At 47.1% G+C, this 26,933-nt stretch overlaps 1 protein-coding gene across 3 annotated transcripts in view; it reads left to right on the top strand.

Moving 5' to 3' along the window:
* The window catches only part of PRKCA (protein kinase C alpha), a 404,865-nt gene that overhangs the window by 269,696 nt on the left and 108,236 nt on the right, over window positions 1-26,933 (top strand). For all 3 annotated transcript variants that reach the window (XM_042917374.1, XM_042917372.1, XM_042917373.1), the window contains 2 exons: window positions 6,021-6,132; window positions 9,566-9,694. In XM_042917374.1, the coding sequence (XP_042773308.1) occupies window positions 6,021-6,132; window positions 9,566-9,694 (241 nt within the window). The remainder of the gene's footprint in view (window positions 1-6,020; window positions 6,133-9,565; window positions 9,695-26,933) is intronic.

Genomic DNA, 26,933 nt, shown 5'->3' with positions numbered 1-26,933 from the left:
CAATCCTCAGGTGCATAGTGGTAAAAATAAGCTTTTGTGAAGACCTTAGTACACATTCACTGAAGGCTCAGCATGCGTGAGACAAATGGTTTTAGAGGAAAATAAGACAGGTGACTGTATCCAGGTGGCTTTGCAGTCCTAGAGGCCTCTGTTTCTTTTCCCTTTTTGCTGGGGTCCCCAGGGAGCTTGGATATAATACTAAAAATTCTTGCCTTGGTTCTGATCCAGCTGCAAATTCAACAGTGAGCTTGAGGGCCTCTCGGACTTCGTCCTGTCCTCTGTGTGTATGTCTGGGATGTGCTTGTGTGTGTGATACAATGAGGAAAAAAATGAAAGAGGAGGTAAAGTAATAACCCCATAAGCAGCAGAATGTGTAAGTGGCATATTAAAGACTGAAATCACACGTTCTGGAAGGCCAGTGGAAAGAGGAAAATTGTGACTGGTGTTCATGTCTGGGGAGGCTTCCCGGAAGGAGGAAGCAGCTTAGTGATTTGCCATTTTGGGGGTTTGGGCCTGAGATGGTTAGGTTAGGCCAGGAGGGAGCGGCGAAAACAACACGAGACAAGCCTGGGTTACATGCACCCCCAGAAGCCCACAACTTACCTTTCAAGGCCCACGACCCCCCCGCTGCCACCGTCACTTGGGGGGGCCCCCGGTTATCCTCCACCCTGAAATCCTTTTGATTTGAAAATCTGGTCAGAAAGGTTTGGAAACAGCACATGGTTTCTTTGCTTTGAGAAAAGCATTCTGATTCTGGTTTTCCAATAAATCTTTCGACTCCCCCTCCCACCACCCTGTCACGAAATCCAGTGGGTTATGTATTTGGTAGATAGCAATATACGCTCCTTTGCTGGTGGTCTACTTGAATTCGTGGTATTTACCCAGCAAACAGTACTGTATTCCCCATTCGGTACACGGTGTATTTGGTTCATAAGCTGTACAATAAAAATACACACATTGGAGGGGCACCTGGGTGGCTCAGTTGGTTAAGCATCTGACTTTGGCTCAGGTCACGATCTCTTGGTTTGTGAATTTGAGCCCTGTGTCAGGCTCCGTGCTGACAGCTCAGAGCCTGGAGCCTGCTTCAGATTCTGTGTCTCCCTCTCTCTCCGCCCCTCCCCCACTCATGCTTGCTCACTCTCTCTCTCTCTCTCTCTCTCTCTCAAAAATAAACATTAAAAAAATACATGCATTGGAATTATGCATGTAAGATCTGGTGAAACCCTGAAGTCTATAGTTAATGCCACTTAGCGTCCCAGGCCTGGTTTTCCTAACATATTGTGGTTATATACGATGTTATCACTGGGGAAAGCTGGGTGAAGCGTATATGGGAACAACCTGTACTATTTTTACAGACTGCTGTGAGTCTTAAATTGTTTCAAAATAAAAATTAATAGTTTTTCTTTCTAAAAACAAGACTGAATCAGAGATCGTCCAACCTGGTTAACTTTCATTTTAGCGGTGGCCTCCCTCCCCCGACCCTCAGCAGCCCACGGGCATCTCCTGACACCTGTAGGGCCCCGTGAAATACCAACTCCAAAGTGCTGACCCAATCCCTTCAGATTCCCGATGAGGAAATCAGAGCCCAAAGAAGTCAGGCACACCACTAGCCAGCAGCCATGGATAGGAACAGAAAGAACCTGAGAGCTTTTTAGGACAGCTGTTCTCTGTAAATCATCGTAAGTCATGGCTCTTTAGCTAACAGTGTGGTTTCTTTTGTCAGAGGAGGTGAGATTAATTCAACTGGAAATGAGTGTCCGTGCTCCTGCATTCCATTTCCGTGGAGGGAGAGATGAACTGTCCTTATGGGCAAAGCAGTACACAGTCGGGTTGGGTTGGAGGGTGGTTTCACAGTTTACCACCCGGCGCGGGTCACTTGCCTGGGAAGGCCAGTCTGGGGCCCAGGACCCCAGAGGAAGTCGCCTGCCTTGTTGCCAACTTGGCTTCCATTCCAACCACCTGTGAGCCCCAAAGTTGATCAGCTTTCCTCTTGCTCTCTTCCCATTCTGGCCCACGTCCACTATTACTGGAAAACCTTGGGCATCTTGGAGTTTCCTTCTAAGGATAGTATAACTGTAATAATCTTGTATTTGTCTAGGGATTTTCAGGTTGCAAAGCCCTCACTCATGTTCCCTAAGGTAAGCCCCACCCCCAGACTACGACACAGGCAGACTGGCTTTATTTATGCTTTATAAATGCGTGACATGGCTTGTCCAAGGTTGGAATTTGTATCAAGACTCAAGTCAGAACACAGGTCTCCAGAATCCTGGTAAATGCTCTTTTTGTAGGAGAGGTCTTGGTCATTTGTAAAACACTTGCACGCACTTGATGATCAACGAACAGGTTGACAGTTATCACTGTCGTTATCATAGACCTGATCTTTGGCCACTCATGATTTTGGAGTGTGAGGACTCCCAAGACTTGGTCATCCTCCACTCTTCTACAGAAGGTGGAAGTGATGGTTTCCTCTCTTCCTACACCTCCAAACGGTTAGAGCCTAAAGATGCCATTTGGGGACCAGATGAGTAGGACTTAGATTTTCCTGAAAAGTGAAGCAAGTTGCCTGTGTGCCACATCAACAGAGATCTGAGTGACAACCGACTGGCAGGACAGCCGCCCTGGAGCTGCCTGACACACCCAGGCTCCAGAGGGCTGTGCGTGAGCTGCCGTGCCTTATTTAGTGCCTGCTGTTGATGCCTTCCTTCTGCAGGGAGAACTGCCTGATTCCTTTCCTCTAGCACCCTGTTTGCCCTCCACGTGGTGGGACGTAACCTTTACTGTCAACATGAGAACTTTTAATTGATCCTGACATTGTTCTGTGCCCTTGACGTTCTGCCTAACATCTGGGAGATTGGAGAAATGGTGGGATGCTCTGACGGAGGAAGGCTAAGCCCATACTTGGGACCATATTCACAGCTACTATTTGTTAAGGAAAATAGTCTCTCAAGGATGGCATTGATCTTTCACACCCTAAGAGACATTTAGAAAGTAAACTAATGATCTACCTCAATATTGCTAATCATCTGCACACACCTGTACCTAGCACCTATTAGGCACTTACTAGATCTTTACGAAATGACGTTCTAAAGGCCCTCAGTCTTTATGTGCCTGCCAACATTAGGATCACCTGAAGGATTTGTCGAACCATGAACCTTGAGGCCTCACGTAGAGAGTTTCTGATTCATTCAGTATGGAGAAGGGCTAAATAATTTCTGACAAGTTCCAGGTGATGCTGGTGCCTTGTGGAGACCATATTTTGAAAACCATGATCTGAAGCAGAGGCAGGCAAAGTTTTTTGTTGTGTTTTGTTGTGTTTTGTTTTGTTTTGTTTTGTTTTGTTTTGTTTTGTAAGGGCCAGATAGCTAACATTTTAGGCTTTGTAGCCATGTTTTAGGCTTTGTGGGCTCTGTCACAACTACTTAACTCGGCCATGGTAGCCACAGAAAATATATAAATGAGTGAGCATGGCCGTGTTCTAATAAAACTTTATTTACAAAACAGGTAGTAGGCTTGTTTTAAAAAATGTGTTGAAAATATAAAACTTTGTTTGAAACTATGTTAAGATCCTGGATGGATTTTTTCAAAGCTCTTGGATGGGAATCAGTGTTAAAGATGCAAACGTTGGTCGGATCCTATCTGAGCCCTTCCCTGGCCACGTGACTTTGAAGGTCACTAATGCCTCTGCAGACTGAAGATAATAATACAGTGAAAAATGAAATGTTAACATGTATCAAGTCTGGTGCTTGCATGTTTAGTGTAATATTCTTTATAAGATTCTGCGTGATTGAAATATTCTAGAATTTTAAGTTTTATGACTTTAAAAAGTAATTATGGTTGATGCTTGAACAACATAGATTTGAACTGCATGAATCCACATATACATAGATTTTGTATTACTTTCTCTTCTGTTTTTCTTAACATTTTTTTTCTTCTAGTTTCATTACAAGACTACAGTATATATGACCTATAGCATACAAAATAAGTGTTAATCGACTATTTTATGTTCCTGGTAAAGCTTCCAGTCAACTGTAGGCTATTAGTAGTTAAGTTTGGGAGGAGTCAAAGTTATACATGGATTTTCAACTGTGGGGGAGTGGGTGTCGATACCCCTAACTCCCTCCTCCCCCCCGTATTGTTCAAGGGTCAGCTGTGTAATTCATTGGTATATGTGGCCTAGATTTTAGACTCTAAAGTCAACCAAAAGATAAGTCATCTCATAGAATCAAAATCACCTTTGGAATTCCCTCAAGTCACCACCAGCATCTAGGCTTTTAGAAAGTCAAAAGCCAAGAGTATCTTTCTTTCGTGTATACACAGCACTAGACTAACGGGATAAGTCAAGCTTACCTTGTCTGCAGTGGAGCTGTTGACCTCGTGCCCATCCCCAAAACCTTGTTCCTCTTTTGTCTTCTCTTAATTCAGTCAATGGCAGCTCTGTAGTTACAGCTGATTGGGCCGCCAAAAATGATTCAGGAGGAGGAATTCAACAAGGAAGTGCCCTGATAAACAGACTTGAGTATGAATTTTTTTTTAAAATATTTGTCTATTTTTGAGAGAGAGCAGGGGAGGGGCAGAGAGAGAGGGAGACACAGAATCCAGAGCACTGTCAGCACAGAGCCTGATGCGGGGCTTAAACTCACAAACCCCGAGATCGTGATCTGAGCCGAAGTCAGATGCTCAACCGACTGAGCCACCCAGGTGCCCCTGAAATTTTTTTTAATATTTCAAGTAGGACATGAAAGTCTTTCTGCTCAACCCTCTACGTTTGCATATTAGTAATGGAGGTCCAAGAAGCAGAGGCGCTAATCTACCCAGATAGACCCACCCAAGCATTTAACAAGACTGACTTGTCTTCGTAACAGCTCTGTAAGATAGGTACTGTTAATTTCCCAGTTTGCAGTTGTGGAGGAAATGATATTTGTCCGAGGTCCCGCTTCTCAGAGGTAGTCACCCTGGAACTGAACCCAAGCCGTCTGACTGCAGGGCCCATGCTCTTTACTTACTCTACTAGGCTGTATATAATGTTTAGTTCCTTATCTGCGATCTGTCTATGGATTGGGGAACAGAAAGGCTATTTGAGAGAAAGCTGTTTTGTACCTTCAGTAATTTGTATGTTATGCTAGGGAAAGTAATGAGGTGGCAGCAGGGGGCCACGGGGAGTATACTTTCAGTGCATTTCCAATTTTCACCTGATTACCTTGGAGCTTCCCTGTGCAAATGCATATAATGTTACGGGAAATAGTGCAGAAGCAGGAAGATGTCTCTGTTGGTTTGGGTGCATATCTGGTCTTAATATTGTACTTCTAGAAAACTCGCCCAAAAGGAGATCACCCATACTCCATTAAGCAGATCCAGGATCATTCCGTTCAGCTTCACAAATACACCCTGATTTTGTATCTACCTTGTGCTGCAGCCTGTGCTAGGCGCGAGAGACCCAGCAATAAATACCATGGCATCTAAAACACTGTGCTTGCCCTCCAGCACTATTATGATTCTAGGTCCTAAGGTGGTAACATTGGTGAAAACCCTGGTGTGTGGAAATTACACCCCATAAAGAAAGGAAACATGGGTATTTCTTATATGGCTCAAAGTGGGCAGCTCATAAAAACTCAACGTGGCAGGGGCGCCTGGGTGGCGCAGTCGGTTGAGCGTCCGACTTCAGCCAGGTCACGATCTCGCGGTCCGTTGAGTTCGAGCCCCGCGTCAGGCTCTGGGCTGACGGCTCGGAGCCTGGAGCCTGCTTCCGATTCTGTGTCTCCCTCTCTCTCTGCCCCTCCCCCGTTCATGCTCTGTCTCTCTCTGTCCCAAAAATAAATAAAAAACGTTGAAAAAAAAAAATTTTAAAACTCAACGTGGCAAAGTCACCACCACCCGTGCAATTATCCCAGAGAATGGTGCACAGTCTGGTTCTATTGAACCTCGACATGGGGAGGGGAAGAGGCAGGGCCTGAACTTGGCTTAGTCCAAAAATGTGTTTCTTTCATGACTGGACTGAACAATGCGCTTCTTCTCCCCACCAGGACCCCAGGAGCAAGCACAAGTTTAAAATCCACACTTATGGAAGCCCCACCTTCTGTGATCACTGTGGGTCATTGCTGTATGGACTTATCCATCAAGGGATGAAATGTGACAGTAAGTAAGTTTTCTTTTCCACTAGATGAGGTGAGGCTCTGCCGTGTACGTGCAGGGTTTGCAGAGCACTTCGGGTTTAGTAACTTTTCAACACAAACTCATCAATAAAAAAACCCTATTCGGGGGCACCTCGGTGGCTCAGTCGGTTAAGTGTCCGACTTCAGCTCGGGTCATGATCTCACCATTCATGAGTTCGAGCCCTGCGTCGAGCTCTGTGCTGACAGCTGGGAGCCTGGAGCCTGCTTCGGATTCTGTGTCTCCCTCCCTCTCTGCCTCTCCCCGGCTCATGCTCGCTCGTTCTCTCTCTCAAAAATAAACATTTAAAAAGATTTTTTTGAATAAATAAAAAGAACCCGTTCAAATACATACCACACCAGAAAAGTATAGGATCGCTCCACTGTCAGTGTTCTGATTTATTAAACTACTTACTTGCCTGATTGTGAACCCCCCCCCACACACACACAAAGAACACCCGATTTATAAATGAAGTTAGTACTGTCACAGTCTTTTGTGGTGGAAATCTTCCATCACTGTAAAATGCAGGCTACTCAAACCCCAAAGCAAATGCCATGTGTTGAAGGTAGACTCCCCCACCTCCAGATTCCACATTTGGTTAGGCTTCACGATAAGCTAAGCAACCCTAGTCATTATCTTCCTGTGTCTAATTAGTGGGTGGACTGTGGAAAAATCCAGTAGGCTCTCCTTAAAACTGAAACTACAATGAAAATAAAAACCAGACATCTTAAGTTTGCTCACCCTGCACGTTCATGGACAGATCAAGTTTCTGTCAGTCCGGTTAGAGATGGAGTCACGAAGACCATGGACAAGGCATCAGCCCCCCTGCATTCTCCTTTTTTGCCCTGCATGTATTGTCATCAAGCACCAGGTAGAAGGAAAACAACTATGGAAACTCTTTGTTTTGATCGTTCTTATGAGATTCTCCAGGCCGTTTATCTGTTTCAATAATGGTTTCTACTTTTAGGACACAAAAAGGTAATTACCGAACCTGTTTTTCTGGTAGACAGGAGAGTGTTGGGGAAACATCAATATATTGCCATTCATTAAATGTTGCTATTATGGCCAAACGCTTTGTGTGTCCTGCATGGAACGAAGGTGGTGTATATACAAATCAAGGTTAAGTGAACATTATAGAACAGATGGATGGTTTCTCAGCACATGGGGGTTCTTCACCTTAGAGAGCTGTCAAATTTAATAGCCTAAACAAAACCTTTGTGATGATCCAGACCAGTGGTTTTCTGTGTTTTGAGAAACCCTGGGATTCCAAAGACATGGTTTTTCAGGGATTCTGCGAATGTGAATTCTAAGTGCATTTGTAAATACACTCCTAAGTATTTTAAAACTTGGAACAAGAGTGAACACTTCATTCAGTGTGTTACACACTCAAGCTTGACAAGTTGGAGATGATGGTGGAGACCGTGTTCTGCCAGCTTTACTCACGGGGCTGAGCGTGCAGCCAAGTTTCTGCTGCCGAATCCACTTAACCGAAGAGCCAACCCGGTTGTATGTTGTCGAACGACATTTACCATCTCTACATATGCTTCTGTTCTGAGTCTGGATTTGGGGCTGCGGGACAACTTTAACAAAGCACAGAAGTAAGTGCCCTGTCAGGGCTGAACCGAGACAGCTGGTTTCACGGTTCTGTTTGGACCAGGGGGCTCTATAGGTTATCCACGAATGTCCTTATACCAAATAAATGGTACCAATTTGAATTCGTTAACTAGGCTTATGCTAATGAAGGAACACTCATCTGGTTTATATGTTGGGATTCTGCTTAAGATTTTGTTGGAAAAATGGGTCCCGCTACTAAAAAATCTTGAAAGCCGCTGAACTGGGCCAGTGCTTTTGTTTGGTTTTGTTTTGTGGTCAGCTCTTTTCCTTGGAGTCGTATGGCTTCTGGGGCCTGTGCTCCTTCCTCAAGGGAAGCCAAGAAGCTCACGGGTGCCAGGACCCCAACACCTCCCTTAACTTCCGCAGAGAAGGTATCTCTTTCTGTGCCTCACACGTCGTAGGGTTACAATACTGTGTGCAATTCTGCTTGGTAGGGGAACGACCTTAGCAACCACTGTCCAGAGCAGCCACTTGGTTTGCAGAGTAGGAAATGGGATCAGACGGAACACTTGAGTTTTCCAAGATCTCAAAGCTGCTAATGGGGGAGTCAAGACAGGGATACAACCCAGGGCACTTTTGCGTCCCTGTTGTGCCTGTCCTTTGCAGAGAGGCTGGCGTTTATTTCTTCCAAGTTACAATTCTGCCCAGGCACTTACAGATAGGATGTGGTTAATACAAGTCCGATGGATAGCACACCTTTTCAGAAGCGTTTCTGTTGGCTGCCTCAAGGTGCTTGATTCTGAATGGTTAGCTTCAGAAATAGAAACCTAAACAGAATTCACGTTTGTGAATCGGGTGATTGTCCTTTCCTCATTTGTGACCATTATCCTCCTTTCCGCCTTGAATTATAGCAAGTCTATGTTATTTGCGATGCTTTTTGCAATTTACCTCACCATGTTAAACACTCAAAATGAAACGAACACGAAGGCTCCACCTTGAATGCTACGGAAGAGCCTCGTAGCATCCCGTTGGGGGCTTGTGAGGAGTCCAGTGGCCATCACTCCTCTTGGCAGCCTGAAGGGACAAGGACAACAGAGCTGGAACACCTACACAGGCACTCATGTTTGCGTTCAGCACACAGGATTCTCTCCAGAGTTTCTTTGGTTCACGGCACTAAGACTGATCTTTTTATTCCTCCCTATCTCACCCACGTAATGTCAGCTGGTAAGGAATGGCTCAGCATGCCAGGCGTGTATTTGTTTTACTTAGAATAATATTTAAATATTTGAAGACAGGTTTAAAATCTCAAATACAAGTTCTTAAAAAAAAAAAAAAAAAAAAAAAGAATGCAACGTACCGAAGCCTTCTCAGAGATACAGAGTTAACTAAGGCAAGAAATTTTCCAAACTTCCTGTACTCGCCCCACGGACTCATATTCTTGCTGAGTGGTCAGCTCAGAAAGGCATAAGAAATTATTTGGCAAAGAATATCCTCTGTTTAAAATGTGCATATAATTTGCCTCTGCGTGCATGAAATACTAAGCAGCCTGTGCTTTGTATGCATTTACCTGTGTGCGTTCTGTACAGTGTTAAATATCTGAAGCATCCACAGACGAGCAGGCAGGGGTATTTTGCTTCAGTTAAGACTGGACAAATATGGCACGGGTATTTTAAGGATATTGTCACACGGAGCCTGTGTGGTAAGGGACATCTGCTAACAGTTCTTGGTGTCACCAAAAACATTATAGCAAAGTATCGAGTTAGAGGGTAGCTCATTTTCACTTGTGCTCATACAGCAAAACACTGAGGAGGTGATGGTTTGAGCCCATATGTCCAGCCTTACCCTTTGCTTTCTTGATTCACAGCCTGTGATATGAACGTGCACAAGCAGTGTGTGATCAATGTCCCCAGCCTCTGTGGGATGGACCACACAGAGAAGAGGGGCCGGATCTACCTGAAGGCTGAGGTCACCGATGAAAAGCTCCACGTCACAGGTAAGGCATGCTCGTGGAGGTGTGAGGCATGCGCAGCTTCTCCGAGGGCGTTGGGGTCAAGGTCAAGAGGGTCCGTCACCGCCTCGGAGCTGGTCGGACTCCGAGCCACCGATTTCCCATGAACACGCCTCCCCAGAGACCACACTGTGTGCCGACTTCCCAGCTGCTCCAGTGCCTTAGAGTCAGAACTGCCGTGGAGACGTGTACCGTCCCCCGGTGACAGGGGGACAGGGAAGCCAATTAAACAAAATGCCGTCGGTGGGAGTGCACCAGGGTGGGGGGAGATGGGTGGATGGTCCAGATGTGTAATGGCCTCGGGCTGCGGTGACCCGATCAGCCCACCCTCACGAGGACACCAACAGGAAACAGGAAACAGCCATCACGTTATCGAGTTACGCTTCCTCTGCATCAGGTGCTAAGACCTTCACCGTAGATCGTTGATTTAGTCCTCTCAACCACCCGCACAGTGGCCTCATTTCCCAGAAGAGGAAACCGAGGCAGAGAGAGATGAGAAATTGGGAATGTCACAGAGCAGGTGAGGAGCCAGGGTGGAACTGTGCCATTTCGACTCCAGACCCCCTGCTTCTCCTTGTGGCACCAAGGGTGCCGCCTGTAAACAGTGCAGTCGGGGGACCAGGATTCCCCGCCCACGGCCCAGAACATTCCCTCCCCGGGGCTGTGTCTGTGTGGGCTGCGCCAAAGCATGGCCTTTCCTTTGGTTTCCCACCAGATCCACTCTGGGTATCTCCACAAGATACCCAGAAACAAGTCGTCCTAGAGACTTGTTGGCCCGGGACTCATCATGTGTCCTCTGACACTTGGCCGATCTTTTCTGTGGTCCACTCCGTGTCGATTTATGGTTTTACGGTCCAAGTCAGCCTTCTGCCTTGTTTCTGTGTCCTTGGGGTTCCCTCGTGTGCTACCATACCCTCTCTTTTCTCTCCCAGGGGTGTTCGTTTTCATTTGAATAGCGAAGGTATTACGTTTCCATTTGTATTTAGAAAGTTTAAGCTATCAAACAAATGGAAAGACCGTGTTGTTATTTATTTGTAAATAACGGAAGGTACTGTAGAAGGAGGACTGGCAGGGTCCCTTGAAGGGGGTGGGGGGTGGGGAGAGGAGGAGCTCCAGAGGAAGCTCTCTGCTGAAAACATCCTCACGTATTTCTTAGTTTGAAAAATAATCCACCTCTCTACCCAGTGCTGCCCCCTCAGGTAAGAATTTAGAGAAAAATCAAAAGATGTTGAGGTGCTGCTAAGAAAGGGTCAACACGCTTCGCCTCTGGGGTCACCTTGTGAAACAAACCAAACGTCGCTAAGGGTCAAGACCGATTTATGAATCACATCCTTGTCATGGGCACACAATCTCTTTTGACCTTTTGGTTTTAGGGACGTTCCTTCGTTTTCTCAGACCATTGCTTTGCACCCTCGCCTCTGGGGCCGCGGCTCTCACCTCCGTTTCCCTTTGATTGGACTGGCGCTGCTGGTGGGGTCCACTCTGCCCTCTGGGCTCGCGGCCAGCGCCCCTCTGGCCTTGAGGGCACCAGTGCTGTCTGCCCGGAGGAAGTGAGGCTCCTTGGGGGCCATGAGAGTGTCCCCCGGTGACAGAGGGACAGGGGCCATGCCTTGGGGGCCATGAGAATGTCGGTACCGTCACACCTTTACCCTTGCTCTTTTTTCTACTGAGGCTCTTGCCTCGTCGAAGTCATGTGCTGGGAGCAGGGAGTGTGCAGTTTGGGAGAAAATGACCATAAAGCAGTGCGTGGTAAGGGATTCAGAAGCATAATGTAGACTGCCTATTGGCTAAACATTTCAGTGTTTTTCCTTCACTTTATAAAGCTACTGCTGTTGGCAATATAATAGACATCGCAGGTGAACAGTCGGAGCCTAATTGTGAGGTGCACAGCCCACTGTGAGACCGGAATGCCGGGGCAGGGTTTTTAAGTGTTCAGCTCTCATTCACCCTGTTTCCGAATACAGCAAAGCACCCTGCACACTGCACCTGCCCCATGCCTTCTCCTGGCATAAAAGCAGCAACCATGTGGTGCTGCCCGGGTTTTCTGCAGTCTACTCTGAGCCTTGAGAGGCTTGCACGTGTAAAACTGCACCGAGGGGCACAGATGCCTGGCTAGAGTGGCACAGGGTATAGAAGGGAAAGGTCAGGTCCCATCCTGCAGGGTCAGCAAGGAGTGTGGTCCTAGGGCTCCCACACTAACTGCCCCACCATTGCCTACAGTTGAACCTGATTCACAACTGTAAGATCATCTTAGGAGACAACACCCTTCATTGAGTTACACTTTTCACGCAGGAAAGCCAACGAGCGTAGCTTACGGCAACAATCTAAGTCAAGTCTCTTGAGAATTAGTCTAAAATGTTTTGCCTAGATCTAGCTCTAGGAATGTGAATCCAGCAATGGCTTCATAATAATGGCAACAGCAGCTAACGTGAGTGGTGCCCACAAAGGAGGTACTTCCTTTTTTTTTTTAATTTGAGAGAGAGAAAGTGGTAGAGAGGGGCAGAGGGAGGGAGGGAGGGAGGGAGGGAGGGAGAGACAGAGAGAGAGAGAGAGAGAGAGAATATCTCAAGCAGGCTCCACACTCAGCACAGAGCCCAAAGCAGGGCTCAATCCTATGACCCTGGGATCATGACCTGAGCTGAAGTCAGGAGTCAGACGCTCAACCAGCTGAGCCCATCAGTGCCAAAGGGCCATTTTCTAAGCACCTGGCATAGTTAAATTCTACGAACCTGTGTGGAAGTTTACTTTCTTACCCTTACTTTATAGATGAAGGTACAAAAAAATTAAGTGACTCATGCCAAGTCAAGTAGGTGGTAAATTTAGTAGTTAAGTGTTTAATTGCTAGAAGTAGATTTCAACGATAGTATCAGTAAGAATTGGAACCTCGTCTTAATTCTGGCTGCTATAGTAAATACTATAGACTAGGTGGCTTAAACAGCAAACATTTCTTTAGCACGGCTCTGGAAGCCGGGAAGTCCAAGATCAAGGTTCTTGGTGAGGATTCTTATTTTGGTTTGTAGATGATTGTCTAGCTATGTCATCACTTGGGAGTGGAAAGAGAGAGGAAGTAAGCTCTTTGGTGTGTCTTCTTATAAGAGCACCAATCCCATCGTGAGGTCCCTGCTGTCATGACTTCATTATTTCCCCAAGGCCCCATATTCAAGCAGTTAGGGGTTCCCATCACCTTAGGGGTTAAGGATTCAACATATGAATTCTGGGGGGACACATAATTCATAGCATATCTATTTTTTTTAAATATGGTTATCATTTATGTCAAGGAAACCTAATCCTAAGTAGGAAAAGCCCCAAACTCAAGGAACTAAGTAATAATCATTTGCCCAGAACTTTTAATTTAGAGTAATTTGAGATTTCCAGAATCAGAGTTAACCTTAATGTAATGAGAACACAAAAAAAACATAAGTAGAGCTTACCGTCCAAATGCAAAGAAAATAAAAATTCCAGTAGTACAGGGTTCCCTTCACCTAGTCCCCTTCTGCCATATTAACGTTCTTCTGTGACCATAGTTGAAGCATCAAAGTAGACACTTTTTAATTTTTATTATTTTTTGGATATTATTTTTGAGAGAGCATGAGCAAGGGAGGAACAGAGAGAGAGGGAGACACAGAATCTGAAGCAGGCTTCAGGCTCCACACTGTCAGCACAGTGCCCGACGCAGGGCCCGAACCCACGAACCGTGAGATCATGACCCGAGCTGCAGTCAGACGCTTATCTGACTGAGCCACCCAGACACCCCAGTAGACATGTTTTTAAATAGTACCTGATAAACTTCTAGAAAACAGGTGCCTGTGTAGCTGTAGTTAGTCACTAGAAATTGCTTTAAAAAGAGCCAAAGAGAAGACTTCTGATGTCTCTTATTCCAGTGGGAAAAGACTACAAGAACTACAGCCTGAAGCCCCTTTGGAGCAGAACCTACTGGTGATCCCCCCACCCCCTCACCCCCACCCCCACCCCCCTGCTGCATTACCTGCCCAACCTCCTAACCTAGTAGTTTCAGGCACAAGTTTGTCTTAACGCATTTTAAATAACAGTAGCTACCATTTATTGAGTACGTACTCTATACTTAGTGTTTATAAGACTGGACCTTTCTTCGTGCTGAGTGCTTTCTCTTCCTTGTTCCAGTGACCCCTCAAACAGTGCCACAAATTGCTATTATTATCCTTGCTTTCGAGTCGTGCGAATGAGCTGAGAGAAGGGAAGAAATTGTAACAAAATGGAAAGTGATGGCGGTAGAGCTCCAGTCCACGTCCGACGCCCCGGGGGGCTTTCAGCCCCGAGGCTGCGAACCTCCCAATTCTCTCCTATTAAAGGGGCTCCTTTTGAATAAATAGCAAGCCCATCTTCACTCCACAGGCTCTGTGAAGGTGCAGAAGGTCCAAATGTGAGACTTAAAGCCAGGGGAGAAAGAAAGTAACTTTAAAAGGAATTAATAGTCCAAGCGCATGTAAAATTAAATGCTTGATTACGTGGGTGCTAAATGATACGCCATGGAGGAGACTGAGAACCGCAGACACTTGGAAGAACCCGGTATACACAGTGAACCATCACGAGTGGAGCTTATGTCCCAGTGCAAGTGCTGTCTTGGAAAACGCTTTTAAACCCTGAGCAGCTGTGTTAATGGTTAGATCAGCTCATCTCCATTTTTACCTGTGCAGAATCGCTCAAATTGAAACTAATTCCCAAATTAAAATAGAAACTCCCAATAGACTCCTGCTTTGGGACAGAAATCTGCCTTTTGAAACCAGAGATGAGTTTCCTTTCTAGCTTGGTACAGTATTCGTGGGAAAGGGCTCCGCGTTAGTGGTATATTTTTATTTTTTTGCCTTTGGGCAGTGGCGCTGATGTTATCTGAACTGTGTCGTTTTTATTTCTTTCAATATGCGGTTTTAATAGGTTTTCTACATTCTTGTGCGCTCTTTTATTTGGCTTTTGGAGGAATGGTAAAAAAAAAAAAATTCCCTTGTGGGAACAAATTTTCAATTTAATGTTGTAAGTAAATGGAAAAAAGATCATATGCTTTACAGCTTCTCCAAGAACACATGTCTCCCACAAATAGATTATTCTGCAGAAGAGTCTCATTTTCTCAAATACTCTGGGTGGTTAATTTGGCGTGGAGATCGAAGTTCTCCACTGAGTTCTGTGGGGGAGGGGAGGGCCGGGGGCAGGATCTGGGACTCCCTGAAGCAGAAAGGTCACATCCTTCTCTGCCTTCTGAGGCTGTGTGCATTTTGGTGCCCATGCCTCACCACCCCAGCAGTCGAAACTTGTGGTCATGGTATTGTTGTTGTTTTTTTTTAACTTTTTTTTTTTTTAATGCTTATTCATTTATTGAGAGAGAAGGATGGAGAACGAACAGGGGGAGGGGTAGAAAGAGAGGGAGACCCAGAATCCAAAGCAGGCTCCAGGCTCTGAGTCGTCAGCACAGAGCCTGATGCGGGGCTCGAACCCATGAACTGTGAGATCATGACCTGAGCCCAAATCGAAAACAACCAACTGAGCCACCCAGGCACCCCGAGTATTGTTCTTAAATTATATTCCCTCCGTGTATTTTTCTCTCTTGTTAGCACATAGGCTGCAGAGTCAAGGCAATGAGATTCAGTTTTGTGTCATAATCATCCTCAAGGCACCAAGGAAGCAAAGATAATTAAGACATGTCTTTTATCGTGGAACGTGTGATCTTTGGAGGGGAGGGGGCAGGTGGAATTAAGTCATTTAAAAAAAAAAATGAAGAATGACCGGTAGTGTGCCAGATGCCTTCATGGGTGGTCAGAGCTTGGGTGAGCGACACCTCACCTGCCCTGTGAAAGCTGCAGACAGCTTTATGTAGCAGGTGACCGTGAAGATAGGAAGGCATTTCAGATACAGGTGCAGAGCTGTGGAAGGACATAGAGTGTTCAGGAGGTTCGACACAGTCCAGGATTTGGCAAATTTTGAGTGTCAGGTGGGGAGAGCTGGAAGGAAACTTCTTTCCATTTTCAGGGGATCAGGGCTACAGTCCTCAGGTTTACAGACTGCACAGTTCTTAGGGGTCATGGAGTATGGGCTCTGGGTTAAATATGTCTTTTTGAAACAGGAGGATTTTAAGTTGCAAGTGGCTAGGTTTTCAACAAGGACAGAGCATCAGTCTCCAAGCCTGAACTCCGGACCTCACCCTGAGGTTCACAGTGACCCTCGACTTTCTTTGTCAATGCCGAGAAAGGGGGCGGAGCAGGTGGTCCACTGGTTCCTAAAAGCTTTGTAGGGATCTTTCCCCCAATGGCGGACAGGCTTGTGGAATAAAATAATCAGCGTGAGGCTGCCAGGAAGGAGGAGTTGGCCTGAGCTGCTTGCTTAAAGGAGAAGCTATTACTCAGAGGTAATTTCTACGAAATAAAATCTTGGCTGCGGGATCTGGATCCAGCCCAGGAGCATGATAGGTAATGCAGCCGATGGAGCTGGCCTGGGGTTTGGGATAGAGAGAGGTCAGCAAGAAGCGGCTTACCCTCGGGGGTATCCACATTGTCCGTTACTGGTGAGACTCCATTGATCACCTAGTTTGGGTATTTTCCTCGACCCCTCCACTACAGAGGCACCTTTTTCTGTTTATAATTAATAAGGAGTCTGGGTGTCCTATTTGGAGACCAGCAGTCTTCCATCCAGGGGTCGTAGCATCCACGGAGGGGCCGTGACCAGTTATCACATTCATGGTTGCACAGTGGTGACTCTCTAATTCTGCAGTTCCTTCTACGATCATTTGCTGGCATTTGTCTGAAAGAAAAGCTTTTCATTTACCCCCGCCCCCCACATTTTTTTAAGTGGCAGTTTGAGCCCACAAGTTCTTTTTGACTGTCAATTTTTTTCTGTTCAGATTATTCAAAATATGGCCAGTGAGAGCCCCCTTCACCTTTTGACATGACCCACCAGGGTTTATTTTTTCTTTTTTTCTTTTTGTTAACACTTCCTTTCTTTCTGGAACAGGAGAGTTCCCATTGTACTTCATGTTTCTGAGTAACCCTGGGTACTTTTTTCTTTTTTTAACTGGGAAATAAGAATCCGAAGTCTAGGTGTCTAGGTGCTGGGGTGCTCCTTGCTCCTGGGGTGTTACGGCTTCTCAGTCCTTGCAGTAGACACAGGGCAGAATCTTTTTGTTTTTTTCTTTTATTTTTTTTTTTTCAACCTTTTTTATTTATTTTTGGGACAGAGAGAGACAGAGCATGAACGGGGGAGGGGCAGAGAGAGAGAGGGAGACACAGAATCGGAAACAGGCTCCAGGCTCTGAGCCATCAGCCCAGAGCCTGACGCGGGGCTCGAACTCACGGACCGCGAGATCGTGACCTGGCTGAAGTCGGACGCTTAACCGACTGCGCCACCCAGGCGCCCCTGTTTTTTTCTTTTAATGGCTGCACACTAGTGCCTCTGGTTCTGATTGTCCCGGGTTCTTCCTTACCTTTCTCCAGTCCTTTCTCTTCCACCTCCTGATCCCTGGTTCCTGATGACATCAATAAGTTTATCCTTTGCTCTTCCCCACATGATATGCAGCAGAATTTCAGAATTCATACAGTTACTGGTGACTCTAAGAACAATCCAGTTCCATAAAGTTCAAGATTCTATTGCATTTCTTGGGGCGCCTGGGCGGATGAGTCGGTTAAGCGTCCAACTCTTGGTTTTTGGCTCAGGTCATGATCTCACGTTTCATGAGTTTGAGCCCCAAATCGGGTTCTGCACTGCCAGTGCAGAGCCTGCTTAGGATTCTCTCTCTCCCCCCTCTCTGCCCCTTCCCCATTCATGCGTGCTCACTCTCCTTCTCTCTCAGAGTAAACTTTAAAAAAAGGATAAACACGAGATATTATCGCAGTTCTTAAAAATCCTTAAATGATAGCCCACTAAGGGTAAATAGTCAAAATGCTGTCGCTTGGATTTAATGTTTTCCAGTGAGTTCTGTTCTCCACTTGATACATGCTTCCTTAACCAGGTGATCAAGCTCCGCCTCCCCCACCCATGGCCAACTGAAAGGATGTGCCTCCTAGGGTGATGTAACAGAAGATACACAGTATGGCCTATCAAGTATCTTTGCCAAAATCTGATAACCTGAATCTAATCATGGGGGGTATGAAGCAAATGAATCCAGATATTAGGACATTCTACTTGTTAACCAATCTGGACTTTTCAAAGTGCCTGAGTCTAGAGAAACGAAAACCGTCAATGGGATGGTTCTTGAGTAAAGGAACCTGGAAACATGGCAACCAAGTATAATCTGTAAGTCTTGATTGGGTCCTGGATCTAAAACAAATAGCTATAAATAGGACTTGGGGTGACAGTTTGGGGAGAATGTGAATCTGGACAGTATTTTAGATGTTTTTATCAGTGTGAAATTTGTGGACGATAATGGTGATGAGATTTTGGAGGGCATTATTGAAGTACTATTGGGGTGACTTTTCTTGATGTCTGCCACTTATCCTACAAATGGTTCGGGAAAAACAAACCAAAAGACTGAAAATACAGGTAGGCACATGCACACCCACACAGAAAGCGTGTGTGGCAAAATGTTGATACGTAGTGAAGTTAGATGAATGGCATACAGGTGTTTGTGGTACTGTTCTTTTGACTTCGCAGTTGGTTTGAAATTATTTAAACCAAACTCCCAGAACCCTGGGCAATGATAAGGTGGAACTTGTTGTTGCTGTCTGTGGAGATCACTCATAGCTGGAAGGAAGCCCCCAGGTGAGCCAACATCAGAGCTCCCGATGGGAATGCTGGTGGACTTGCAGCCGGTCAAAACACAAGTAGCAGATGTGGAAAAGGGGACCTTGGAGCAAAACAGAGAAACTACCAGTATTTCTTGAGCACCTGGGTCCTGTGAGAAGAGAAGGCAACGTCGATCAGTACTTTCCATGTACCGGGTCTTGATTGGAAGCCTTTTTGTATATGAATTCACCACAACCCTTCGAGAAAAGTGCCGTCGTTATCGTCATTTTGTAACTGGGGAGACAGGCTGAAAGAGCTCCCCGGGGCCTGTCCGAGGTCACGCAGCTGCAGAGTGGAGGAGACTCCACCCCAGGCCCCGGGCACCAGCCTCCCATACTCTCACGCAGCCGGCCCCTGGCTCTGCTGAGAAATTACGTACCAGCTCACGACCCCTTCCCTTCGGCGCAGACGCGACCCACACTGTTGCTGAAGTGTTTGCAACTTCACATTTCCGCCCTGCAGTTAACTGACAGGGGAGACTACTCTGTGACAGTCCTGCGGCCCCTGTAATTCCTACAGCGCCGTTGGCACCATCGTGAGTGAGGGTCTGTCGTCATTGCCCCCCAGCCTCCGTTTCCCAAGGCTTAGATGATGGCTGGAAATAAAAATGGCAGCAGGGAATCTGGCTGGGGAAAAAAAGGAATTAAAATGGGCCAAGAAGGATGGAAACAAATCCCCCCTCAGGATGTGTTCGGCCAGACATGTGACCTGCCCGTGTCCTTTCTCACCCTGCCATCGCTGGCTTTTTCTGACGGGCTCTGGTTCTTTCCCATTGTAGAGCCTTCCCCGCTCTCACATTCCCATAGTTGGAGGAACCCATCTCGAGCGGTCACCTGCCTTGAGCTTGCTGGTGCTTGACATCCCGGCACATCCTTTGCAAAAGAAAATCAGAACTGCGTCTAAGCTAAAAACACAAAGTAGTACACTTACCCCGGAAAAGCACTTGCACGTTGCCGCATTCAAATGCATATGTTTCCAGGTGATGCCTGGCATGTTTTCAAGGGGTTTATCTACTCTGTCTCCTTCCTCGACTGACTATTCCTCAACATCACATGTCATATGTATGTGTCACCCCCTCATCAGCCAATACCTTGCCTGCCTCCCCAGTCTTATCCCTTGTGTCCCCCTGCCCCGAACCACCCCCCCTTTGACACACTGTTCCGATGGTCAAGAAGGCTGTGTGCTGTCTTCCCAGGGGGACAGACTGTTTCCCTCCTCCTCACCTTTGCATATGCCATGTCCCCCACTCTCTCAGGAACATCTTTTTCACACTCAGCTCCGGATATCTTTATGAAGCCCCTCCTAACATTTCCTACCTTGCCTAAAATTGACCACTTTCCCCCCAGGCCCTTTATAACATTTATAATGTGATTTCACTTACATTGATTTGCATGTTAATCTCTCTCTACCAGACCGTTGGCCCTTCAAGGACAAGGAGGTTGTCTTACCTCTTATATCCGGCCTGGTGCCTTGAACTGTGCCTAATGTGTTTGTTGGGCAGATGATGTTGATGGAAGTATCCAGGAGGCACAGAATAAGAAACTCACCTGGTTTTTATACTGTGCTGTTTACATCCCAGATCCAAGCAGCTCTTCCCATTTTGACCCTAGGTCTGGTCAAGTAAAAATGATTCTATTTTAGGCACACCTGGGTGGCTCCATCGCTTAAGCGCACGACTCTTGGTTTCAGCTCAGGTCACGGTCTCGCAGTTTCATGAGTTCGAGCCCCGCCTTGGGCTCTGCGCTGGCAGCACAAAGCCTGCTTGGGATTCTCTCTCTCTCTCTCTCTCCCTCTCTCTCTGCCCCTCTCCCACTCATGTGTGCGCTCTCTCAAAATAAATAAACTTAAAAAAAAATTTTTTTTAATGATCCTATTTTACTTAATTCTGGAAGCCACGTGACTTCCGGGATCCTTTAGAGAAACACTTCTCAGCCAAGAAAGAGGTTCATCCTCTCAAAAGGAACATGTCCTTATTTACATCCTGACTGTGGCACCTCATCCTGGCCTATCCGTGGCAGAGCTAAATGTCAGGCGTGTGCTAACTAGCTGCCTGCCCTCCTACGTGTTGTCATTCCTGCATGGTTCTCTGTGCAGCAGTTCAGACATAGCTCTCCACGGTGGCTGCTTAGTCACTGGATGTCCGTGGGAGGCGGCAAGACTGGGGCAAAGGGCAAAATCCCATGTCATTTCCTTAATGCGGCGTGTGCCTTTGTCTTAAAATACCCTGGTATCTAAGCTCAAAGTGCCACAGTTTCTGTTCTTCCTGCTTAGGAGGATCTTAAGCCCCTGGATTCTTTGCAGGGACCTCAGTCATCATCCACTTTGACTTCAGTAGTTCCTGCCATGAAGGAGCACTCTTGAAGATGGGCTTTGAATGCCTGCATTCCTGGGAAGGGGAGGGAAAAAAAAAGAAAGAAAGAAAGAAACATTTCTGGAGCCTTTTCCAAGATTACACCATTAGCAGACAGGGACATTGACATTGACTGAGTGGGTCATTCTTGTGCAGGATTTTAATTGCTTCTAATTATAGGATTATCATTTAAGCACAAGATTAATTGCCATGAAATTATTGCAAGGAACTTGATCTTCTTCTAGAAAGTAAATGCATCAGACAAGTGAGGAATCTCTTAGAGGCTTGCAAATGATGTCTTTTTGATCACATGATTGAAACTTTTTTTTAACTCTTTGATGGGGAGAGGAGATGTTAAGGGGATTGGGACGGAAGAGAAAACAAATAGCGGATAAATGCCCCTTTTGGTTTCCCCATGCGCCCACCACAAGGTTGGAAAACTTGAACATTCAGTGTTTGGGAGACCTGTGGTTCACCAATAGAAATGTCTCAAAAGTAATGCAGAGGTTTCTCCTGACTCGATTCATTTCATCCTCACAGGTGGATGAGAGTGGTCCACTAAAAAGCCAGAAGCGGCAGATGCTGTCTTTTGGTCCCTTCCAGCACTGAGCTGTTCTGACACCCCACAAACATTCTTTTCCAAACATCTTGAAAGGAACCTCCAGCTAATACGTGTACACGTGCTCTGGTTATTAGCACTGAAATGGTGCAGAGAAACATCAAACTATGTTCATCTCCGCTTCTAGGCATTTCCACTTGGAAAGAGTGCAGATTTCTTGAGAAAATAGGAGTTGAGTTCGCTCCTGGGGCTCTTCTAAAATATGCCCATTTGAATAAGGTAGGGAACGGCCACCTGCAGAAGCTTTGCACCAGAGTGTCCCCCGCGGGAGACGCTCTTTCCTGGGGAGAACAGTGATTGTACTTTACCACCCATTTTCCTTGGCAATTAATGCAGGTTCTGTGGTTAATTAAAGACAGTCAGAGCCCCTTTTAAAACTAAGTCAAGCATTTTTTCCTAGAATAATGAAGCAAGAACAGATGCAAGGCGCACTTCCTGTAAAAGTGTTCGAGGTGGGGGTGCTGAATTTGGGGAAAGTTACGCTAAAGAAAGTGTCGCTTCACCAGCTTAGACCCACTGGAGGCAGGCATGTAATCAAAAGAAATGCCTGTTTCGTGGAACACCCAGTGGGGAGGTGGAGGGAGGAGGACTCTTGTTCTGGAAAACACCCTGCTGACATCTCTCTCCCTTTAAGACACTCTGCCTGTAGCCAACCACTGCTGGAACGGAGGGTGGGCAGGACGTGTTTCTCTGTGTATTGCCACCCTCCTTTTGTGGGCTGCCTGGGTGGGTACCCACAGAACTCTCGTGGGTAAACATCCGCCAAGAAGACCAGAAAGGAAAGTGAGTGCGTCACACGTTTCAACCAGCACAGTGCAGCCTCCCAGATCGTACTAATTCCCAGCTACTCTGGATGACCCTGAGGCCCATTTCAGTCCCCCTACCCCAGCCCCACAAGAGAGCAGAGACTCCGTCATCCTTAAAACTTTGAGCTTCTTGAAGCATGCCATTATATTAAAAAAAAAACAAAAACAAAACCCGAAAAACAAAACCTCAGCACGCGTTAAATGACCAACGCTGCATGAAGAAAGAATACAGGGGGTCTCTAAGATAATAAAAGTGATCTGGTTTTAGGAGAAACTGTGCTATTGGTTTTATGGTCAGATCGATTGGGATTGACTCCCAGCTCTGCCACTAACTAATGTTCAGTAAGCATTAGAGATCATTGCTCTATGAAGAGTTGTGTTCCAGCCACATTTAAGCTGATACAGTTCAAGGAATCTGCTGTGTCATTTACTGACCCGTAACTCTTTAGGGACTTGTTCATGATGTCAACTGTAACCACAGGATTCCAGCCACACCCAGAAAGACCTACCCCCAGCTTTCGTTTGTCTTCCTTTACCGTGCCTACCAAGCATGACCTAGGAACACCCTGGAATCTGCACCTTGAGAATTGAAAGAGCTCCGTGAATAGAACGTGTGCGTGTTAAGCTGAGAATATCAGCCCTCAAGATTCTAACCTGCCGTGTGCCTCACTCTCATCTTTACCCCCCTAGGTTTCCCCTTCCTCCTCTGCAAATTCATATGAAGGCACTTAAACTGTATGCACTCTGAGGTTCCCTGTGGCTCTCGCATTTTACCTCGGGAGCATCACACACACACCAGAGAGAGAGCTAATTGCTGGGGCCAGTCAGCATGGCCCCTCTTGAGGAACTGACAGAACCAGGGGCCCCAGCAAGTCTCTAACTGGATGAGACTTGAGAAGCATTGGGTGTGGTGACTTTCGGACAAGTTTGAACAGCAGATGCCTTTCAGAGCAATCTTATTTGGAGGGAGATTCCCATTAAACATTAAGAGCTCCTCTGGTTAAAGGGGAGAGGTTGGAGCCCCCACATCCCTCCTCCTCCTTGACCCGTGAGGAGACTGTGGAACAGTTTGAGAACCACTGATACGGCCCAACCTCTTTGGTCTAGATGTGGAAACACACGTGCACGCACACACACACGACTCAGAGAGGGAACATGACTGCTAGATGTAGGGTGTCTGGACGTGTAAGGGACAAAACCAAACTTTAGTCCACTCACGGAGAAGAAATCATCAAAAGAAATCTGCTACAGTGGGAATGCTGTGGGACCCTGGAAGCAACGAGAAACAGGAGCTGGCTTTCTGTATCCCCTCGTCCATATACGAACTGCTGTCATTCGTCCTTCCATAGCACGCTGGGCTCTCCCCACATTGCAGAAAGCATGGCCCTGGACGGTTCTCCAGTTTTGCCTCTAACTGCTTCACGATCCAGACTCCCAGGGAAGGGATTCATCGGCTCACTGTGGGGCATGTGCCAGCTCTGGACCCCTTGACACTGGCTGATGCACAGAGTCTTAGAAGAGGGCGGGCAAGGTGAGGGAAGGACATTTCGCAGGAGCAGGAAGCGGTGCTAAGCAGACAAGATGATAAGTGACACGGTATGACCGGGAGCTGGCAGGCGGGGCTGTGCAGAAGGTTGCTTTGGGAGCAGGAACCGAAGCCAGGCTCCTGCCTTTCAATTTGGTGCCTTTTTCCTTCAACCATGTTGCACATCCACGAAGTTACTGAAGAGCAGCGGCTGTGTCTAAGCTTCTGTACAAAAGTTGGATATGACTCATCAGTCCCTTTTGAACAAAACCTATCCCTGCCCTGGCCAGTTTCCAGAAACAGCCAGGGATAAAGGAAAAATGGATTTGGCTCTATTTGTCCAGTCCAGCCACCCAGCACATTAATCACCCCTCTCCTTTAGAAGCTGTGAAACAGCACACCAGGTCTCAAGCATAAATGGTGTTGATGTAGAAGAGATTTAGTGATGGCTTTACCCCCAGGAAGTGGCATTCTGTGAAGGGGGCCACGGTTAAAAGGTAGAACGGGTGCCAGGAAGGTGGAGACGTTTGATTAGGGCCTGGGAACTGGACAAAGCCCTCCAGCCTGGCTTGTGAACGGTGTGGCCCGAAATGACCCTCCCCCTGGGCAGCTTTGTCTACAGGCTGCGTGGCTTACTTGGTCCTGGAGACTCTCGGCCTGTCACCCCCAGGGCCTTGCTTTCCTGAGCGTTTCCAACTGCGAGAATGGACCAGTTGGCAACATGCTAACAATGCCTCTTGGCTTCTTAGCCTCTCTCCCGGGGGAAAAAAAAAGTCAGGTGACCTGGCTTCCATTCAGCAAGGGAAAGACAAAGCAAGGTACCTTTTATCTGTGAATCATCACCATTAGTCTCTCCCTCGGTTGGGGAATTGATGTTGTCTCCTGCTTGGTTTGTAAACGGTGGTGATTTTGCTGGGAACAGCAGGTCCCCCACTCCATTCTGTCCTCCCTAAAGCACTTAGATCTCAAATGCCCACCTCTTGAGGCCTCCCGAGGAACGGAATCTTCATCCTGTGGATAGTCTTTGACTTGTGGGCCCTACAGTACTGGGACGTTTCCTGTTTCCCCTCTCCATTTGGCTGGTTTTCGATTCAGTGACTGCCTTGGCACCTTGGCTGTGGTTCTACGAGCAGCCTGGTTATTAAAAGTCCTACACCCAAGATCTTCAGCCCCCAATCTTTTCAGAATTAATTCAGTTCATGTGCTAGGTTTGATGCACGTGGTCACCTTGGGGCGGGCACCCCTCTTGACCGATGGGCCTAGTCAGACCCCAAAGGTAATGAGAACTTCTAGATTTTTTTTTTTTAACTGCGGTTGAGGTGGTAAGAGGCTTTTCCAGGTAAAAAGCCCTTAGCCCTGACATCACAAGTTTAATTAATGTTTATCTGCAGCTTGGCATTTTCAGATTAAAGACGGCAATGGTGTAACAGAGAGGTTGGGAACGCGGTTTATTGTTACTTTGGCCCTCTCTCCAAAAACTGTGGTCTTCTAGAGACAAAGGCTAATTGTGGTCTCTTGTTGACACCAACCCCCACCCCACCCCCGTGGCTCCTGGTAAGTGCATCCCGTGGGATCAGCGCAGACCCCTTTTTTGGTGACCCAAGAATGTATGGGAGAGTCTTCGGTCCTGAGGGGGTTGGGAGAGAGGCCTGGGGTGGGACACTTTGTCCCTTTGGAGGAAGTACGGCCCTCACGTGTGGGCTGTTACTGGCTACCCCGGCCTCCCACGCAGCCGGCACGTTCCTGGCAGGGAAGCCCGGCAGAGTCCACCGAAAGATGGGGCTCCCTCGGGCTTCTCACGAGAACAGATTTCCTGCCCGTCACCAGCCTCACAGGTGTCTGCACCTAGTCCCTTGTATAAAGGGCACAGAAGGCTGATTTCGTTTGGCTTTGCCTCTGGAAGGTTCAGCGACTTCGGGGGTAAAAATAAAGACCCAATAAGCATGTTCGTCTTTGCCACACCGATGTGAACGCTTTATGATTTTATTAGCAGCTGCCTTAGAGCCAGGCCTGATTTAATTTAATTTAATCTCCTCGGTTATTTTCAGTTCAGCTCCATCTATTTTAAGCACGGATGGAGGGGAAGTAATCAGACTGAGGGGGCGGAAGGGGGGAGAGGCAGGAAGTACCTTCCGCTCCCCTCCCCAGTTACTCAAGCTTAACCAGCCTTGATAGAAAGCAACGACTTTGTGGAGACAGGTCAGCCGAACCCAGTTCGAGTTCTTCCCCTCTTCATCTCTGGTATCGTCTCTGGGATCCTCTCACTCCTCTGAGGAAAACATCCTATCAGCTGGGGCGGGCAGGGGGGAGATGATGATTATGCAGCCAGAAACACAAAAGGAACCATTTAGGAGAGAACTGAGTAATGGCACCTTCCCCTGCCCCTCCCTCTCTCCTCTTAGCAAACTGCATTTGTCATCACTCCTTGTCTTTGGAGCGCTTTGATGCCCTGGATTAGGAGCGGGGCGGCGGGGAGGTGGGGGGCTGATGCCCAGAGTCTCCAGGTTTGACGGGTGTCTAAAGGTTAGTATGGACAAAAGCTCTGTCAGTGAGACCCAGAACCAGAAAGTCTCGTGCCCTGGGGCTTGCAGGGCGGCCGAGCGAGCCCAGGAGCAGCCTTCCCAAGGTCAGATCCATCCCAGTATTATATGCTCCCTCTGTGGACGGAAAGTTCTCTCCCCGCTGCAGTGTTGCTCCCATGCACCCAGGACCCTTACGTTCACTTGTTTTTTTGTTTTACTTGTTTACTCGGCAGAATCCCCCCACTTACAAGGGTGCCTGGCACTTAGTAAGTCTCAGTGTCCGTGGGATGGCTGGTTTTTTCCTGGATGACACTGATGACAATAGTTTGGGGGCGCCTGGGTGGCTCAGTCGGTTAAGCGGCCGACTTCAGCTCAGGTCACGATCTCGCGGTCTGTGAGTTCGAGCCCCGCGTCGGGCTCTGGGCTGATGGCTCAGAGCCTGGAGCCTGCTTCTGATTCTGTGTCTCCCTCTCTCTCTGCCCCTCCCCCATTCATGCTCTGTCTCTCTCTGTCTCAAAAATAAACAACGTTAAAAAAATTAAAAAAAAAAAAAAGAATAGTTTGTTTTGTTTTAAGTTTATTTATTTGGAGAGAGAGAGACAGAGAATGAGCTGGGGTGGGGTGGGGGGGCAGAGGATCCGAAGCGGGCTCTCTTCTGTC

The sequence above is a fragment of the Panthera leo genome, chromosome E1 (assembly GCF_018350215.1).
Source record: "Panthera leo isolate Ple1 chromosome E1, P.leo_Ple1_pat1.1, whole genome shotgun sequence".
In the NCBI taxonomy this organism is placed as follows: Eukaryota; Metazoa; Chordata; class Mammalia; order Carnivora; family Felidae; genus Panthera; species Panthera leo.
Note: the sequence above shows the minus strand (reverse complement) of the source record. Positions and strands in the feature narration are given on the sequence as shown.